Source organism: Verticillium dahliae, genomic scaffold, assembly GCF_000150675.1.
Source record: "Verticillium dahliae VdLs.17 supercont1.14 genomic scaffold, whole genome shotgun sequence".
NCBI lineage: Eukaryota > Fungi > Ascomycota > Sordariomycetes > Glomerellales > Plectosphaerellaceae > Verticillium > Verticillium dahliae.
The window spans coordinates 123,343-142,226 of NW_009276945.1; the positions used below are offsets into that span (position 1 = coordinate 123,343).

At 53.6% G+C, this 18,884-nt stretch overlaps 8 protein-coding genes across 8 annotated transcripts; 4 read left to right on the forward strand and 4 right to left on the reverse strand.

Moving 5' to 3' along the window:
• Positions 1–41: 41 nt before the first annotated feature.
• Positions 42–1,051, forward strand: VDAG_06640 (uncharacterized protein; the record flags this gene model as incomplete). Its single annotated transcript, XM_009659344.1, has 3 exons — positions 42–151; positions 205–419; positions 472–1,051. The coding sequence occupies exons 1-3, from the start codon at positions 77–79 to the stop codon at positions 1,049–1,051; spliced, it is 870 nt and encodes a 289-aa protein (XP_009657639.1). The 5' UTR covers positions 42–76.
• A 1,070-nt stretch (positions 1,052–2,121) lies between these two features.
• Positions 2,122–4,052, forward strand: VDAG_06641 (ribonucleoside-diphosphate reductase small chain). Its single transcript, XM_009659345.1, has 4 exons — positions 2,122–2,268; positions 2,336–2,605; positions 2,676–3,009; positions 3,067–4,052. Exons 1-4 carry the CDS (start codon positions 2,239–2,241, stop codon positions 3,675–3,677), a joined length of 1,245 nt encoding a protein of 414 aa, XP_009657640.1. The 5' UTR covers positions 2,122–2,238; the 3' UTR covers positions 3,678–4,052.
• Positions 4,053–4,165: 113 nt separating this feature from the next.
• On the reverse strand, positions 4,166–4,752 carry VDAG_06642 (uncharacterized protein; the record flags this gene model as incomplete). The annotated part of the gene is made up of 2 exons (XM_009659346.1): positions 4,166–4,576; positions 4,681–4,752. 2 exons carry the CDS (start codon positions 4,750–4,752, stop codon positions 4,166–4,168), a joined length of 483 nt encoding a protein of 160 aa, XP_009657641.1.
• A 665-nt stretch (positions 4,753–5,417) lies between these two features.
• VDAG_06643 (WD repeat-containing protein) lies at positions 5,418–6,689 on the reverse strand (the record flags this gene model as incomplete). Its single annotated transcript, XM_009659347.1, has 3 exons — positions 5,418–6,199; positions 6,266–6,500; positions 6,558–6,689. The coding sequence occupies 3 exons, from the start codon at positions 6,687–6,689 to the stop codon at positions 5,418–5,420; spliced, it is 1,149 nt and encodes a 382-aa protein (XP_009657642.1).
• Positions 6,690–7,629: 940 nt separating this feature from the next.
• VDAG_06644 (mitochondrial oxaloacetate transporter) lies at positions 7,630–8,779 on the forward strand (the record flags this gene model as incomplete). The annotated part of the gene is made up of 4 exons (XM_009659348.1): positions 7,630–7,646; positions 7,726–7,800; positions 7,875–8,476; positions 8,541–8,779. The coding sequence occupies 4 exons, from the start codon at positions 7,630–7,632 to the stop codon at positions 8,777–8,779; spliced, it is 933 nt and encodes a 310-aa protein (XP_009657643.1).
• Positions 8,780–9,017: 238 nt separating this feature from the next.
• VDAG_06645 (uncharacterized protein) lies at positions 9,018–10,286 on the reverse strand (the record flags this gene model as incomplete). Its single annotated transcript, XM_009659349.1, has 2 exons — positions 9,018–10,100; positions 10,185–10,286. 2 exons carry the CDS (start codon positions 10,284–10,286, stop codon positions 9,018–9,020), a joined length of 1,185 nt encoding a protein of 394 aa, XP_009657644.1.
• Positions 10,287–12,648: 2,362 nt separating this feature from the next.
• VDAG_06646 (PH domain-containing protein) lies at positions 12,649–14,251 on the forward strand (the record flags this gene model as incomplete). The annotated part of the gene is made up of 2 exons (XM_009659350.1): positions 12,649–12,879; positions 12,936–14,251. 2 exons carry the CDS (start codon positions 12,649–12,651, stop codon positions 13,971–13,973), a joined length of 1,269 nt encoding a protein of 422 aa, XP_009657645.1. The 3' UTR covers positions 13,974–14,251.
• A 464-nt stretch (positions 14,252–14,715) lies between these two features.
• Positions 14,716–16,101, reverse strand: VDAG_06647 (uncharacterized protein; the record flags this gene model as incomplete). The annotated part of the gene is made up of 3 exons (XM_009659351.1): positions 14,716–15,779; positions 15,901–15,987; positions 16,045–16,101. 3 exons carry the CDS (start codon positions 16,099–16,101, stop codon positions 14,835–14,837), a joined length of 1,089 nt encoding a protein of 362 aa, XP_009657646.1. The 3' UTR covers positions 14,716–14,834.
• Positions 16,102–18,884: the final 2,783 nt, after the last annotated feature.

Consider the following 18,884-nt stretch of genomic DNA (forward strand, 5'->3'; position numbering starts at 1 on the left):
TCCAGCCGCTTGGCTTTCATCGCGCCCGCCCCCGTATTCGAGAGAGCGGAAGTTTCCAACGTCCAAATTTGCTATCATGGCTAGCTTCATCGTAAAGTTCATTACGAAGAAGATTCTCAAGGAGAGGGTGCAAAACAATTTCGGCACTGAGGTTTGCTGCTCCACTACTCAATCCGTTGGCTCCAATGACTAACGATGACTTAGGACCCTTACTTTGAGACCGTTCCAGCAACGCGCTTAGATGGCAAGCCTACGGACAAGGTCAAGAAGCGGCCCAAGGCTCTACCACCTGGCGTGTCCAAGCACGATGGCAAGGTGCTTACCAAGGTGAAGAGAAGAGCTTGGCGGCTGGATATGTGCTTGTTCAGTCTTTGCGGTGTACGCTTCGGTTGGGGCAGTGCCATCGGCCTTATTCCTGCGTATGTGCTCTTCTGGAATTCCCGAATGACAAGGCTAACCTTTTGCGTTTAGCATCGGCGACGCCATTGACGCGTTGATGGCTCTCATGGTTTTCCGCACCTGCTGTAAGGTCGAGGGTGGCTTACCTCAGGGTGTGAAGACAAAGATGATATTCAACATCATTGTCGACTTTGCCCTCGGCCTGGTACCATTTGTTGGCGACATGTTCGATGCCGCCTTCCGATGCAACACGAAGAACGCGGTTCTCCTCGAATCATATCTGAGGGAGAAGGGCAGGAAGAACCTCAGACAGAGTGGTGTCCCAATTCCGGAAATAGATCCCAGCGACAGTGTCATCTTTGACCAACGAAGAAGGGATGATCCCGACTCTGACGGCTCTGTTCATGTGGACCGCCAACCCCAGCGCAACGGCACCATGTCGTCACGGCCTGATGGTACTCGACGTCATGATCGCACTGCGGAGCCGACAGTCCCGGCGAATGCCAAGGTCCGTGATACCGGCCGTTCGGGCTGGTTCAATTTCGGTCGAGGCAGGGCGACGGATCTTGAGGCCGGCGGTGACAATACTGCTGACAGATCTACGGTGCCGACGCGTCACCAGTCCAACAACGAACGCCGTAGGGAAATCTGAAAGAAAGGCAGTGGTTGAATTGCGACAGCCAATGGGTATGATGGTATGAATTGGGTTCAAATGTGGCGTTGGTCGGTAACGCAACTCAGAACAAAGGTTGCAGGTCATGTCACCAACGCGTTGGTCTCTCAGCTGGGTCTGTCGGCACGCTTTCGTATTATACAATTGTGACTATGTTTTCTCTTGGACTACACGATTTCCTTCGTGTGTTGATAACTCACCAAAACAGAGCTCGAATAACTTATTTTGTTCAAGCGACATGACCAATGTTATGGTGCAGTTCTTCTGCTCGGTCCCGATACGCCGACGAAGGGCGTCATACCGAACTGGCGAGGGAGTTGCTCGGCCGAAGACGACGCATCGGGATTCACTTTTCACGGGCTATTACATCAGCTCTTTGACTGCTTACATGATGATCTACACAAAAAACTACAAGGAGACGTGACCAGGTCGTGCCTGGTTGCCTCGAAGGTGTCTCGCGTGCGTGTGCACCTCGGACCTTATCAGATCTTCATCCTGGTCGACATAGACCAGGCACCCCCGCCCCACCATGACGGAATGTGGATTGAGCTGGCCTGGAAACATACCCTGCCTACAACTCAACCATTTGGGTTGGCTTCGCCCCTTGCGCAGATTGGAATAACACAAAGCACGCGGGAACTGGTGAAGAGTAGGAGGGGAACGGAATGACCCAATTCCAGAAAGAGCCAACTCCTGTCGAAGACGAGTCCATGCAAAGGTTGCGAAATGCCAGTCCATGTCAGAACCAGGTCTGGGCAGCTCTGTGAGACGCTCTTTACGCGTCGAGCATGGAAACCTCCCCTCCCCCCTTCCTCCCTGACTTCGGTTGGCCGGGGTCCCGCCATGGACCCAAGCGCGTTGGCTGGACAGAACACGGGGTGGGTCGTACAGGGATTAAAACACGCCCAAGGGGGGCTGGAGTGGGACTGGTGCACCCAAAAACACGCTCAGAACGCGTCTCGACCACACGTGATGGCGTACCACTTTGTTCTACAAAAAGGCCGGACGCCTGGACAGCACCATTTGGCTCCCACTCTGCAACTCCTCACACCCTCACAACGTTTTGGAACAACAACTCTACGGTGAATTGACATATTCGAGCAACGTCAATTCGTCATTATCGTTTCCAATCCTTCTCTGGTTCACTGCCAAACACACCTGTCACAATGTCTGTCGAGATTACTCCCTCGAAGCAGGTACGCCGCGCCATCATGATCCCATCCGCCTTGGAGAGAAAAGGCAAAGCTGACAATCCTTCGACAGGCTGCTTCCGCCATTGAGTCGTTCAACATCGAGTCGCCTGTCAAGAAGCTTGACTTCAACACCGCCAACAAGGAGAACCACGCCGGTTCCGAGGTGGACTCCCTTGTAAAGCCTATGGACGAGCAGGCCAAGCCCATTGCCATCGAGGCAAAGAGGGAAGAAGGCGACAAGGCAGTCGTGGCTCCGGGAATCAAGGACTTTGAAGCCGATGAGCCGCTGCTGAGGGAGAACGGCCAGCGTTTCGTCTTGTTCCCCATCAAGTATCACGAGGTACGTGCACGACGCGTTTTGACGCGTAAAGTGGCTTGAGTGTCGCGTTTTGTACTGACATGTCCACCAGATTTGGCAAATGTACAAGAAGGCAGAGGCTTCCTTCTGGACCGCCGAAGAGATTGATCTATCTAAGGATCTCCACGACTGGAACAACAAGATCAATGATGATGAAAAGTACTTCATCTCACACATCCTTGCCTTCTTTGCCGCTTCAGATGGCATTGTCAACGAGAACCTCGTTGAGCGCTTCAGTGCCGAGGTCCAGGTTCCTGAGGCTCGATGCTTCTACGGCTTCCAGATTATGATGGAGAACATCCACTCCGAGACTTACTCGCTGCTCATTGACACCTACATCAAGGAGCCTGCCCAGAGGACCTATCTCTTCAATGCCATCGATACCAGTAAGTCGCAACCTATGATATATACCTGCAACATCAAGCTTACATTGCCTTTAACAGTTCCCTGCATTCGCAAGAAGGCTGACTGGGCCTTGACATGGATCACCGATAAGAAGTCTACCTTTGCCACCCGCCTCGTCGCTTTCGCGGTCGTTGAGGGTATCTTCTTCAGCGGTGCCTTCGCCTCCATCTTCTGGCTCAAGAAGCGAGGCCTCATGCCTGGCCTGACTTTCTCCAACGAGCTCATCTCTCGTGACGAGGGTCTTCACACCGACTTCGCTTGTCTGCTGTTCTCTCACTTGAACAACCGCCCCAGCAAGCAGACTGTCCAAGACATTGTCACCGATGCTGTCACTATCGAGCAGGAGTTCCTGACTGAGGCTCTTCCCTGTGGTCTGCTTGGCATGAACGCTACTCTCATGAAGCAGTACATTGAGTTCGTTGCAGACCGCCTCCTCGTCGCCCTCGGCAACGAGAAGGTTTATAAGGCTACCAACCCATTCGACTTCATGGAGAACATTTCTCTTGGCGGCAAGACCAACTTCTTCGAGAAGCGTGTCGCTGATTACCAGAAGGCTGGTGTCATGGGCAGCACTACCAAGAAGGAAGAGGAAGCGACCGAGGGTAAGGGCGAGAACGGCGGAGACTTCTCCTTCGATGATGACTTTTAAGTCAACCCCCCTCGTCTCTTTTGCGTCTTTTCTCTTGATACCCTTGTATTATCTACAACAGATCGGTACATGTCACGACGTCCGTGTACTCCTTGATGGAGCGCGGATGTCCCAGCGCATACACGGAGCAAAGCGGCACGCGTCGCGGGCTGGAGGTCAATTCTCTCGTAGGGTTCGCCTGAGCTGAGCTCTCATTTCATATTTTGTCGGACATGAACGGCGTTGAGGGGCGGTTTTCGTTTGATGAGAAGAGCGGCAAGGAGCTCTCGTACTATTGGATGGAGGCAACGATTGGGAGGACATGATGACGCTCTTGAAGGAGCATATCTTAGGTTAGTGTTTGCAGACCATGTCTGATAATTGATTTATGAAAACAACTTTCCTCGAGAATGCTCCTTGTGCGACCAGACGATTTTCGGCAGCCGAGTGAGGCTATCTGCTGTTTTCGCATGACTTCCCAGCGATCTTGCACCCGCACACTAATGCACTCATTTCTTGCCCTTCTTCTTCTTGCCCGCACCCCCTTGTGCATGGCCTTGCTGCGACTGTTGTGCCTGCGCCGGTTGTCCTGATGCCACCTTGCCATCGGGCGCCTCCTCTTCCTTGCCAGCCGCGGCCGGCGCATCAACCATGTCCTCCTCGGCCGTCTCCGGCAGTGCGGCCATGCCGCGTCCCAGCCGACCGAGACTCAGAATAAGGCGTGAAACCTCGGCGGCCTTGTGGGTTCGGTAGCGTAGGGTGACGCCGCTCACGGGATCGAACGTCTTGAGAACGAGACGGCCGCGTGGCGGCTTGAGCGCTGGGGCATCGGGCATCGCAGCGTCGACACCCGCGCCTCCTGACGTCTTTGCGACGCTGGACTGGGCGGTCTTGATTGAGTAGGCTGTTGTGATGCGGGTCTGGGGTGGGGGAGCGCATTAGGGGTTAGCTCTGCTGCGTCGATGGAGTGGGAGGTTTGGGTTAAGATATTGTTCTGATAGGGAGCGGGCGCGGGCTGTCATACGGTTGATGGGCGGGCTTTGAGGAGCAGCGAGGACTGCTCAAGCCATTCTTGGCTGGTGTTGTAGGTCGGCATGATTGCGTGAGGGGTGCTTCCAATGGCGGGCTGTGGCGTAGCAGACAAGTGTCGCTTATGGCGTGGAGTACTCCGAAAATGCACGAGCAGCTTCGAGTAATGCGGTATGCTCGAGGCAGTCGGTTGAGTGGCGCACTGGGTTCTGGAGGAGAGCTTGGGTGGTGGGTGTCGTCTTTGGAGGTTGGCCGTGATGTTGGAAATTCGCTGTCGTGTGTTACTCGCCGCCGCGGGGCCAGTTTCTGGTCCCACCCAGGCCAGGTGCTCGACAGACGCCTTGGTGGCCCCTGTCGCTTCCTTCCAAACCTCTGGGGTAGGCGCCCCACTCTAGCTGGCGTCCACGGTTCTCAGCTTCATCGATCCGGAGGGGTTAAGAACACAAATACTTCCAAGTAGCATAGTAGCAACATAATCTGACGACGTTCTCTGACTTGGTCTGTATTCGAATGCATCCGAATCGTATAGTCCAGATTTATGGTGGCAGCAATGAATTTAATAACGGCGTGCAAACACAAGGTCATTCATTGTATATGATTGGCAGTGGTTACATGTGCATGGCAGGCATCGCCTCCAGACATCCTGCTGGGTATCTTCTTCCGTCGATCTATGTTATTCAATTCGTCCGTGCCCTCAGCACGACCAGGTCGTCACACACTCCCCTTGCGGCTTCAAGCATGGGGGTCCGGCACCCAGAACAAAACCTCCTGGTCTGCTGTGGCGAAGAAGTTGTACCGGGGATTCCAAGCAAGCACGGCCGCCTCGCGCTTGTCCTCCAGAACTGTTAAAGGATCTAGAACCTGCTCATCGGACGGCGTACCCTGCGTGTCCCATACCAAGACATCCTTCTTCGACCCGCTGAGCACGTACCGGCCGTCCACTGTGAATGAGCAGTCCCCGCTGCTTTCCGGGCTAGATCCTTCGTCTGCGCCAAAGCCTTCGGCCGACTCTCCCGCTGCCCGTCGCCTCGTTCCTCCCTCGGGCTTGCGCAGATATGCTTTTAGGTGACCATCAAATGCATCTAGCAAGAAGTGCCCGTTACCTCTTGTTCCTAGAAGGATGTGTTTTCCGTCGTTCGAAAACTCAAGTTTCGTCCAGCCTTTCATGGAGAAGTCCTTGTCGACAGAGCGGACAGCATCGACGACATCAAAAACTCCAAAGGGCGCCTTGTCAAAGTTACGGCAGTCATATAGGAGGACCGAGCCACTGGCTGGCGAAGCCACGCCAAAGACATTGCCCGAGGGGTCATAGGCGGCCAGAGTAGGTTGGTTGAGAAAGAGCTGACCACACCACTGCTTTGACTTGATATCCCAGAGGCGGACTGTGTCGTCCTTGGCGCAGGAAATGAAGTTGTCCGTGCCAGGGTGTACTGCTAGGCACGTCACGGCTTTCTCATGGCCCTCGAAGTAACGGATGAAGGAGTTGTCGTGGGTCGCGAGGTATCGGATCTGGTCTAGGTTGTCGTCATTAGCTTCAATCTTGACAGTTTCTTCTGTGGGAATGGCGTGTTTCTGCCTACCATTCTGCTTAGTACTGGCGTAGATGATGCTGGACGTTGTATGGGTGAACTTGGCTAGCTTGACGCCATATTTCTTGCTCAACAGGCTCTTCTCGTGCCTGCCCTCTCGAACATTGTAGATCTGGATCGTTTCGTCGCTTTCCGAGGTCATGAGAAGCTCGCCAGGGTCGTCAAAGTCAAGGGATAAGATGTGAGGAGTGGAACGGCCATCTTTGATGTCTTCTCTGCGGAACAGCTGCTATTGCGTCAATACGGAGCAAGTGAGTTTAGCGACATCAAAAGTAGGGCGCACCTTTGTCGGCCGGAAGCTTAAGATGACGTCGCTGACGCGAGATGTACTACTGGGCGTGTTTCGCGTGATGTTTAATGAGTTGCCGTTTGTCGAGGCGGCGTCGCGGTCCAAGTCCATCGGCGTGGAAGCCATCTTGGGTAGCTATGTAGGAGGGCACCTTCGTAGAGGACCAGAAAGTTGTCTGCGTTGCTCGAAGAGATTCGTGTGGTGTTCCTCGGGGCAAAGAATGGTCCGAAAGGGCGGCGTATGTTTGGGTCAGAGTCGATCGAAGCAAGTCGCAGGTGGCCTGGGCAGGGTCGCGTCTGTCAACGTGAACAGTTGGTGCTGGCTCTTGGGAGCAAGACGATGGAGGGGCAGCGTACTGTGCAGAATAGTGCAGCGTAGGAACGGTCCATCCATTCAGGCCAAAACAGCTTTCTGCTGGAGCTTGGTCTTGGGCCTTGGCATGTTTCCCAGCTTCTCAGTTTGCTACCCGGCAAAAGCCGCCCGTGTGGGGATCGAGGTGAGTGACCCCAGCGGTTGTAGGGATGGCAATGCAGGGACCGTCCATTGCTCATAACGCCTGAGCCTTGGGGTAGGAAGCGTGCACGCGCCCTCCGGATATCGGACTTGCTGAATGAGGTTGAAAATTATGTCGCTGTCCGGTGCCGCGTGGCAGCATTGGACAGAGCTATAGCAGCGCCTGTTACAAAGTCAAAAAGCCATTGAGTAAGCCAATTCCAATCAAGGTCAGCACAATTGTCAGCCTGCCACGTTGTCAATTGTTTGTCCCGAAAACCGCTCTGTGGAAAGCTGCTGCATGTGCTGGTGCATCTCACTCAGCAAGGTAGAGAGAGGTCCTTACACTCCTGAAGCTGCCCACTACTTGCCTAGGGGTACTATGCTAACCGCGACAAGCCGAGCCCGGCATTGCATCGCGACCTCAATCCGACTTTCGACTCACCAACCTTCGGCGCACGACCCTCGACCTACAAGCTCTCCTGCAGCATCGCCCAGCACCCTTTGACCTGTGCCAGAGTCGCTCCAGAAGAACCAGCATCCGATCAAGTCTGGTCTCGAAGCCTCCGGCGCCATGTCAACAACGCTGGGGTAATTCCTTCCCACGCTCCCCGTCCCTGGCTTTGCGCCGATGCTCTTCCCGGCCAGACCCAGCTGACTCTTTGTACAGCGCCTTCCTCGCTGGTGGCATCGCCGCCTGCGGTGCCGTCACAGCCACACACCCTTTCGAGACGGTCAAGATCCGGTGCGTCCCCGTTATGCGGATACGCATGTCTAGTATATTGAAGTCCTCGGCTGACCGTGACACGCGCCGAACAGGATGCAGCTTCAGGGCGAGCTCCAGGACAAAGGCCATCAACCACACAAGTACAGAGGACCCCTCCAGGGAGTGTCGGTCATCGTGCGGAATGAAGGCGTCAAGGGTATCTACAGGGGAATAGGGAGCGCATACATCTATCAAATCCTGCTCAACGGCTGCCGACTTGGTTTTTACGAGCCCATGCGTGGCACCCTGACCAAGCTCGTGTTTGATGACAGCAAGGTCCAGAGCCTGGGCGTCAACATGATTTGCGGTGCCGGCTCAGGTATCATCGGTGCCGCCATGGGCAGCCCGTTCTTTCTCGTCAAGACAAGACTGCAGAGCTTCTCGCCATTTCTACCCGTCGGCACCCAGCACAACTACAAGAACGCATGGAACGGCTTCACTTCCATCTACAAGGCCGAGGGTGGCCGTGGTCTCTACAGAGGCGTTGGCGCCGCCATGATCAGGACTGGCTTTGGCAGCTCTGTACAGCTCCCCACCTATTTCTTTGCCAAGAGGAGACTGGTCCGTCACTTCGGCATGGAGGAGGGGCCCGCTCTCCATCTCGCCAGCAGCACCGTCAGCGGCTTTGTTGTCTGCTGCGTCATGCATCCTCCAGGTCCGTCCTCTCTCTTTCTTGGTTTTTTGGTAGCTCCCGAGTTGCAATGCTAACTCACAGCCAGACACAATCATGTCTCGTCTTTACAACCAGAATGGAAACCTGTACAAGGGCGTCTTCGACTGCCTCCTCAAGACCATCCGGACCGAGGGCTTGTTCGCCATTTACAAGGGCTTTGTCCCGCATCTTGCTCGCATCCTGCCCCATACTATCCTGACATTGAGCTTGGCGGAGCAGACGAACAAGCTGGTCCGCGTTTTGGAAACCCGTATTTTGAGCCCGGTGGCGTTGGAAAGCCCATGAGGCTTCTTGGTTGGGATGTAACTGTGCCATACATATATAGAGGATAGGGATAGACAAACAAGGCGGTGGAGGTGTTGTGGGGTGTAAAAACGTGCGGACGGCCGCCACGAGGAAATCATCACTGGGTAGCGTCTGTGTCGAAAGGGGTGCATCTCGAAACCATGTACCTGTTAGCCATACTCGTCACTGCGAATATTACTTTTTTTTGACCTTTTTTTCATTCAGTACCCAGTAGCCCTCAACCGCGAAGGGACCTTTCGCAGCCGTAGCACAACTGGTTCGTGGTCCCCAGCGCCGCAGCGTCATCCACCGTCAGGCCTATCTCACCTTTCCAGCGCGCCTCTCCCAACTCATCCCTCGTCATGCCACACATGCCACAGGCGTCCCTGCCGGCAGGCTTCTCGAGCTTGCCTGTCGTGCGCACGACATTGGCGATGACATTAGGGTACTTGTCCTCGACCTCGGCAAAGTGCCGCGCCATGACGTCCTCGATGCTCAGCTCCTTATGCGAGACAACGCTGCCGCTGGCAACGCCGACGCCGGGGTCATCCGCCGTCAACCCGGCCATGGCCACATCGGCCATGCTGTTGTAGGCGACAATCTCCTTCCTCAGGATGTCACGCAAGGGGTAGTATACCGGAAATTCCCACTGCCGCCCCGCTACATTACGGCTGCCCGTCTCCGTCTCCATCTCAGTCTTGCCCGTCAGCGCCGCAAAACTGGTCAGAGGGAAGCTGCCGTCAGAGACAAGCCAGGGAATGGCGTATCCACGCCCCTTGGCGGTCTCAGACAGGGTCAGCTCGGCGAGGGCTGTGGTGTTGTAGCCCATCATGAGCGCTGTGCATCCCCTTTGTGCAGCAATGTGGAAAAGGAGATGACGAAGGAAGAGGCGGAGGACGTCGACGCGGGAGGTGACAGATGGGAGGCTCTCGAGTAGGTGGCGCAAAGCGGCGGTGGGCTCCACATCAGCTTTTAACCCAGGCAGAGCTGTCCAGTCTATGGTTTGGGCATCGAGAACAGCGCTGATGGGAACGGAGTCGATGCATATATCTGGGAACCGGTCACAGTATTTCTGCAGCAGGTTGGCTGAAGCTAGTTGTGAGGCGGGCGTGGATGGTGCCAGGTTGGTGTCGATGTGGACGACGTGGAGTTCATAGACATTGCGTGGATTCGCATCTTTGAGCCACCGTAGGTTGGCGTCCAAGACCTGTAGGAGGCCCGCGGAGGAGGAGCCGAATGAGAGGCCAAGTAGGTATCTTGGTGGCCGACCTGTTGAGGCGCGGAGTTCCTTCAGTGGTTGGCTCAGGCGCTTGACGACCTTCTGTGAGACATAGGCAGAGAAGCAGTTACTTCAGATGTTAGAATGGGGGTTTCAGTCGGAATCATTGTGGTCCGGAAGACATACTCGCAGAGAGAATCGAGTCTTACAAGGATGGTGGCGGGGTTCACCTTGCATCTCTTGCACGGCTTGTCCTGCTTGTCCCCCATCGTAGTTGCGCTTGGGCATCGATATCAATATTCCGGAGATGTCAATAACAAGATCAGGTACCCAGATTTGCAGGAGCCAGGTGAGAGACGTGGGGTGGTTGAGATTCAGGTGGTATGTGGTATGCTTTCTGTTGAAGATAATGATGAGTCAGGAGAATTTTCTGTGCATATTCTCCATGGCCAAGTGCTCTTTACAAGCTCAATCAATATATGGCAAACTACTTAGCCTCCCTATCTATGTTGTATGATCAATGCAATGCGTAGACTTAAATTCAGCACGTGCATCTTTTCCTCCACTCAATAATTCACCCAGCCAACACACCAACGTTGGCTCTCGCGAATGTATGAGTGGAATTACTGGCGAAGTCGATTTTTTTTTATTCTTTGCTTCTTCATGCACCAGCCAATGTGGGACGGAGAGTATGTCAGCGCTCCTAAGGATAAAGACACCGGGCCCAGAGCCTACAAGTCCAAGAAAGCAGAGCTCTCTCATCGTGTAAATTTCCAGCAAAGAGCCTACATAGGAACTGATCATGCGCTGTGGCGCACATGCATCTGACCCATGGTCGCTGAAGGCACTGATCTCGATTATTTTGTTTTCAGGTTGATCGATTGCTTGTAGACGAGGATTAAGCCCCACAGCCTGTTTTTACGCCCCGAGTTCACTGACCGCTCATTAAAAGGAGAATTGAACAAAACAAGCTTCTGGCTACAAGCTAATCGGAACAACACATCTCAGATCTGATGCAGCAGACCCCCCAGACTGGCGTAATAGGGCGACGAGAGAAGAGTTCAGGCAGTAGCGCAGAAGTGGAGGCGTGTCTACAGGCTGTTTCAGACGTCCAGCAAACACATGGGTGCGACAAGCACTGAGCAAGAGCCACCGCATGGACTGCTGTGAACTTAGGTACAGTGGGGAGACAAAAAAACGACGGATTGCCATTATGAGAAATACTGACTTAACTTTCAAAATATTATTATAAAATAGAGAAGATAGACATTAGTAATCTAAAAAATAGACGCTACAGATTTAGTAAGGTTCTATTAGACTTATTAGAATCACTATTTACAGTGATCTATAGGATAAGTAGTAGAGGTCAGAAAACTATATATTTTCGTGTGGAATCGGAAATCCGTCGTTTTTTTTTATCGCATGACTGTCAAGCTGGTGCCAAAAAAAGCCGCGTGGCGATTCCACCACCAATTCCATCACCACTAATTCTAGCTATAGAGGCCAAGGTAGACCTCCAAGCACATCCAGAAAGCGTCAATCACTGAATTGACTAAATACTACAGATGATGCGAGATATAATAGAAATAAAGGCCAGGATAATTGAATGATAGAAACTGGGAAGTACTTCTATTGATATAGGGGTCCCTAACTAATACAAGTACCTATCTTTTTCCCACGCGGCTCTTTTTGGCACCAGCCTGACTGTACCTTAGACACCTTGTCTTAGGATCCTGGTAGGTAGGTTGGCTGAGAGGCTATCACAGTGCGGACCATAGGCACCTTCACATCCATTCTACCTACCACCTGCCATGACGTCAAATACAGCATCCCAACATAAAGGTACCTAGGTACCTACGTACTACCTACCCCTCGTAGGTACCTTACTTTGGGTGCGGCACAGTGCAGCATTGTCTCCACTGATGGGCGATGCGACTAGAGCGGTCACCGTAATCCAGACCTTTCCAGCCCATCCTCATCTCTTTCCCTCTCCTCCAACCGACTGCTACCCACATGGACCCATCTGCCATTGTCGAGGCTGGATGAAACGAACTCTACTACTTGATTGCTGACCCTTGATTGTTGCCATCTCCCTGGTCTGTACCCGCCGTCTCATAATCGCATGAAGCAGATCTGCGCCTCCGCCCCTGGCCCCGCCCGACGGCCTCACCATCAGATGGCGCTTCAGTCTTGAAACCTGCGACACCTTCGTGCCAATCCTTGGAAAGCTTAGCACTCTGCACATGCCGCATCCTGACTGAGACACCCCTTGATCACCACGAATCCTGCGAGGAACCACTACAACTCGACGGATCGTCCTTCGGGACACACTCGAGCTTTCCCTTCGTTCTGTTTGTTGATTGTCATTGCACTTCTTGCTCCTTCTTGTCCATCCACCTGCCTCCCCAACAACACCGTCATCGCCCACTCTCCTGAGCGCTACTCGCCAGTGAGGTAACGCCCGTCAACAGCCGACGCCAATTCTTTTCCATGCATCGCTTTCACGACTCAGCAACTAATAGTGATTTCCGCTTTATCCAGACGAGACCAGGCTGGCACCCATTGGCTCAAATAATCCAGCCGTGAACGGCCTCATCACCATCCCCCTCGAGAGCTACCTCGCTTGACGCATGCATCACGGTCACCTACCATGGCTGCCGTATCACAGCAACTGCGCCCCGTGCTTCCCGAGCGAGGTACAACTATCGCCATACCAACCGCAGCACCTCCAGCGTTGATTTCGAGCGACGCCAATCAGACTCGTCTACGGAGCCGATCCATGCTTGACACTTATGCTTCTCCTGTCAACCAGAATGGCAGCTTCGAGTTTGATCGCGAGGTCAAAAGCGGCCATGTACAAAAGCGCACCCAAAAGACCAAGGTCAGTCTACCTCTGGCCCATATCGAATTACCGGACTTCCGCTAACGTACAGGCAGACCTGGAAATCCATCTACCTCGTTTTGCGACCCAATGCCCTTTCGCTGTACAAGACGGACAAAGAGGACAAGCTGAGACACAAGATCAACCTTTCCGACCTTACTGCCGTAGCCCTGCTCCGTGATCCAAAGCAAAAGCGAAAGCATGTCTTCGGCTGCTTCTCACCCGCCAAAAACTACCACTTCCAAGCGAAAGACGATAACGACGCCCAGCAATGGGTTGACCTAATACGGACGTATGCAAGGATTGACGAAGAAGAGGAAGAGTTGCTGCTGGCAAGTCCCGTCGCCCAACGAGGATCGTACCTCCCACCTATTTCGAATGGCAGCTACGCCGATCCGGCTTTGCGTGAAAGGGTGACATCCAGCTCTCCCGAGCCTTTGGACCCTCCTGCGCCTCGCTTTATTTCTACCGATAAACGTCGTCCGTCAAACATGTTGGACTCTTCGGGCTACTCTGGCAATGAATTGGCCTCTCATTCCGACTTTTCCGACACTGAAATGCAACGCCTTCGGGGCATGTCCATTGAGGATCTCGCTGGACAGTCCCCACAAGACAGCGGCGTCTTGTCAGACTCAGGCCTACCCGACAGACCACAGATGAAACACCGGAATTCAAGCCAGGTCAGCGGCCTCAACCTCGAGCACGACCCAGATCGTGTCATTTGGCAAGGCTGGCTGTGGTTCCTTCGCAACAAGGGAGGGGTAAGGCAATGGAAGAGGCAGTGGGCAGTGCTGCGGCCTCGAAACTTCATCCTCTACAAAGACGAGTCTGAGTACACTGCGCAGTTCCTTCGACCCATGTCAGCTATCGTCGACGTTGTGGACATCGACCCGGTCAGCAAGACCAAATGCCACTGTTTGCAGCTCATCACCGACGAGAAGAGCTACCGCTTTTGTGCTCCTGATGAAGAGTCGCTGGTGCTCTGTCTGGGCGCCTTCAAGAGTCTCCTTGCCAAACGGCGAGAGCTAGAGGCACGAGCAGCCGCAAATGCAAGCCATGCGACTGCGATACCGGCACCAGTGACCACTGTGTAAACTGCACACCGCGTCTTCTGCAATTCACTTTTGATTCTACCTTCTGCTACCCAAGTGTGGGTGTCCTACCACGGGTAGGCGCCATTGTAGGCCATGAGGCCATGTATACTGCTGTATAATCTCTTTTACGACACGACGTATGAATCCCCACGATGTAAGACTGGAAGCACGTCAATTGCGCGACCCAGCTTGCTACCCTGTTTATTTTGTCAGTTCGAGCCAATTGATAGTGTTCCCTAAGCCTCAGACGGCCTTGGAAGACAATCTTTGTACATAGAAAACCATAGGGGTCTTCCTCACTTGTCATTGACATTTGGCCCTCCCACTCCCGTGGAATCCAATGCGATTCAGATTGACTCTTCTTGAACGGGGCTCTCTCCCAATCCACAATGATAGTTGGTATGTGGTCGATGACCACCTGCTCAATGGATACGACGATGCAACGACACCAAAACCCTTTGAATGCGATGTTCTTCTCGAGGCCCGTCCTTCTTGGGTGTAGCCGGTGTAGGCAGGCAGGCAGGTAGGTAGTAAATTGAACCACGTGTATGTGATATCTTCACAGCATACTTGTTGCATGTCTCTATCATTTCATTTCCAAATGAACTGTGTCAGACTTCCTTGTTGTCACTGACATCAAGTCAGCGTAAGTTGTGGCCATGGAATATTCCGTACAAATCAAAGTGCAGGTTGCTGTGTCACAGACCTGTGAGGAAAACCACTACACCACATAAGACATGTTGAAGCATGATGCTCGGTCATTAACGCGTGTCGTTGCTGGGAAAGCGTCGACCAGTGCATCCCTGTTCTAGACCACCAAGACCCAGTCCTGAACGTGCCGTGTCCCCCTGTCCCTCATGCCTAATTTGATAATCCAAAGAAAGCATCGTCGAACTGCACATCGTCCATGTTGTCGCCAGCATAAAACATATCGTCGAAGCTGCTGCCGTCCCCGTTATTGCCAAGGTTCATGTCAAGGTCCATGTTGCCACCGATGCCATCCAGATCGAATATGTCATTGTCCACGGCAGCCGTCGACTGCGGGTCGCCCGCCTTCTGGTCGCCTTGAATTTTAGGCGGTTCCGTAGTTGTCACGGCCGTGCTGGCGGTAGTGGCCACTGACTGCACAGGAGCTGTGACTGGCAGCAGGCCATCCAGGGTGGACATTTCAGCCGCTGCGGGCACACCAGACGTCGTACCCATGTCGGGCTGCGGTGCCACGTCCGCCGTTGGTTGGCTTTGCGAGTCCACAGACGGATCGAGACCGAAGGTGATGTCTGTAAAGTCAAACTCGGACCCGTTGCCCCCGCCGCCTTGGTTCTCTCCGCCGCTAAGGTCAAAGAGGTCATCCATCGGCGCCTCGGGGGCCGTCGACATGGAGGGCTCCGGTGCGACAGACGACGTTGCTGGAGTCTCTTCTGATTTAACAGGGATGCTATCCATCGGAGCCATCATGGCCTGTGGCACCGACGGCGTTGGTTCGCGCTTGATGTCCGCTTTCGGCTGTACGGGAGTCGGCATGCTGTCATTGCCGCCCATGTCAGGTATGGGCGCCATCGGCGCCATCGGCGGCGGTGCAGGACTTTCTTGCGCAGCAGAAAACGGAGTAGACTGGGTAGGTTCCTCCTTGAGCGGGGGTGAGGGCGGTGATTTCTGGGCAAGTTCAGGACTGGCGACAACCAGGGTGACCGAGGCTGGTGATGCGATCATGGGCGCAGGCGAAGCCTTGATCGCCTCTTCTGGCTGTGGCGCGCGGCGTTGTTGAAGACGGTCCAAGTCCCTCTGTAAAGCCCCTTTCGCTCTCATCTGCAGAGACTCGTCAGCAGGGCTGTATGGATGGATCGTGGTAAGGGAAAGGGTGGGCTTACGACTTCACTTTCTAGATCATTGAGCGCCCAGTGGAAATTCTCAATGGTTTCTGGCAGACGAGTCTGAAGCGATGCATGGATCTGAGAGACATTTGTCGATTCGGTTGCTTGGTCGATGCCTTGAGGGCCTTGCCAATCTGTATGATCTGGGTGACCAGGGTCAACATCACCTGAGTCGGGGGTTTGGAGGGAGAACGACTCACGACGTCGTTCAGCATGTATTGCAGCTGGTCAAGAGGGTCTTTCGGTTTATGTGACATGGTGCTTTGATGTATGACGACAGGAACGGCGGCGGGCCTGCTTCTTGTGATCGCGAAGTAAGTAAGATGGCAATTGCAAAAGCCAGCGTGAGGATGAATATGAGGGTTCGTCACTGGCATCCAACTGACACCCTACCGGCCTGGGTTGACTGATTGAGCTCTCCTTTCTCAACTGGGCAGTCCCACCTGGGGGTCCTGTGCACGGGCCAGCGACCATTATCTGGGCATACCAGCGTTTCAGCAAATCACTGGAGACCAGCACGTGATGGGGCGTAGACTTTCGATTCCTGGACGTCTTGCTGCCAAGGTCTCTGGTTCGTGATGCACGTCTTTCCTGGACCAAGTTCGACGCGCAGCGCGTACAGTCAGCCATATGAGTATCGCTGTATATTTCATGAATAAATAATCCGTCATGTGGTTCAAATTGTTAGGCGAGGCACACTCGGCTTATGTGTCTGCGACTCACACAATTAGACAGGCAGCTTGCATCCAGCCCATGAAAGCATATGAAGACGCCTATATATGATTGCCACGCACACAAGAACCAGGGCTTGTCTGCTTGCCGCTAATGCGCCCCAAGTCCATATCGATTACGCTTGCAGAACATCGATCTACACCAGGGATGTGCAAGCACCAGCCGAGGGCAGAACAGAAAGACCCCAGACAACCTACACAAACACTAGCAGGCGAGGATGCTGATTATCAGGATGTTGATGTCGCCGCAGTTTTGGTCTTATATACATGCTGAGAAGAAGAGGATCCTACTCTCTGCGGCCCAAGTCCATGGCATTGCTCTCGATGCTATCAATGTTCGATCCTGGTCTTATATCCGACAGAGCCATGGGTTTGGGAACCCCGAGCGGCTTTCGAGTAACACGTGATCAGCACTGCAAGAATTCAAATCTATGGAGCCTGCCAAGCTCAAGGCAGTCTTTTTTTTTAAAAGGTACTGACTGTACTGGACGTCGCATTACACGACATCATGACGAAGCTACCAAGTTCGGGTCCTGAGGAGCGCTATAATCTCATTTCGTGGTCCAGCTTGTACAAAACAGGTCCTCGCAACAACACGGTCGTGAACTCATTGGTCACATCAAGGTAAACGTGTATTATTGGTCCACATGTTGCAATGTGTATTGAATAATTGAGTGTAGGATTGTTATTGTGTGAGATGTCCGTGAACCTGGTACACCGTCCAACTTGACAGGTAAACAACAGGATCGTTTGACCGTAAGTAACATCGGACTAATGCTTTGTTCACCGGCTACTGCGATTAGAAACTTTCGACCTCCTTTCGTCGCCTTGATCCCCTTATAACGATGCACCACACCACAGTTCATCAAAGTGAGCGTTTGAAAGCACCACCTCAACGACACTCAATGCCGATGGCTTCTAAACGAACGAGCCAGAAAGCATGTTAGTCTACTCGACTCACGGCTGACTTGACGTGCATATTGATCAATGGGACAGCAACTGCCCTGTGCGATCATGCTGCCATTACCGTCCATCTCAGCCAATGTTTGCCTGTGTTGCCAACTCGATTACGAGGGAAAAGCGCCTCACATGTAATGCTATCATTGCTGGACCAAATGCATGCAGGAAGCATGCCGCGTTTGCTCTATTATCTTTTTTCTTTTTTTCTCGATAAGTCAATTATGGGATTGGACTGATCCAAGACTTTCTGAGACAGGTTTGTCGGTGAGACAGCTTTACCCGCCGTCAATCTTTATCTACCTTAGGTACCTGGGTACCTGGTCCTCAGGCACATGGGCATCTTCCCGTGCCCCGAAAACCCTACATTGCTCCCCACGCTAGGTACCTTACCTAGCCTGTGGCTTTTCAGGGTGGAATCCACATTCCTTCAACTCCGAAGAGCTGGAGTAGACAACAGCGCCATTGTGTACTTTGAACGTTCTGCGTCCACGTTGCCTTTCAACCAGGGGTCTCGCGAGTAGCTGTCATGTCGAAGCTTGCCATGCTGACTGGATCAGTGAGGCCAGGTCCCATGCCTGTGGCACCTTGACGCGCTGGAGGTTAGCCTCTGCTGCCTCTCAACGCCAACACACATCAGGCTAGCTCCCTCGCTTAGGCAGGCTCGCCACGGATACAATAGTGCTGTGGCTCCAGTCTACTTGCCTTCCTCGCCCTTATCACCCGAGGGGCGGAGTACCCTGAGCTCCCCTCACTAGCAGCGCTCATCTCACCTTGCTGCCCTGCCACTCTGTCTGCCTCTTGCTGTCCAAGTCTGGTCTCCACTCACCGTCCCATCATCCCCTCATTCAGATCCATTAAAGTTCCTCCTCCTCACGTCCCATTTGTCTTCTCTCCAACGTTCATCCAAAGAGCAATATCGGAGGGCAAAGCGCGTTACTACTCGTAGGAGGGCTTCTTCAGTCTTTTTCCTTTTTTTTCCTCTCCCTCAGTCTCCGTCTCCGTCTCCGTCTCCGCCGTTCTCGTCCTCTCGTCAACGTCTGGTTTCTCATTCCTCGTCCCTTTACGGCCCACCGCATCTTCCTCAGCGTGCGCAGTCTCACGTCCTACGTCTCGGCCTGTCTTGCTCCAACGTTGCCGCCTTTCGTCCCGTTTCGTAGCGCTCGACCCTTCCGGTACTTTCCCCCGCCTTCATCCGCCGACCGTCTCGACAGCAAGTCGCCGAAGCTCCTAGCCTTTGCGAACCAAGCTTGCGAGACATTCGCTTCGTTCGACCGCCGCAGCATTCGGAACTCATTTTTGGCCGTCGACCAACCTCGCCGCAGTCGGGACAATCCAGTTCTCGGGCGAAC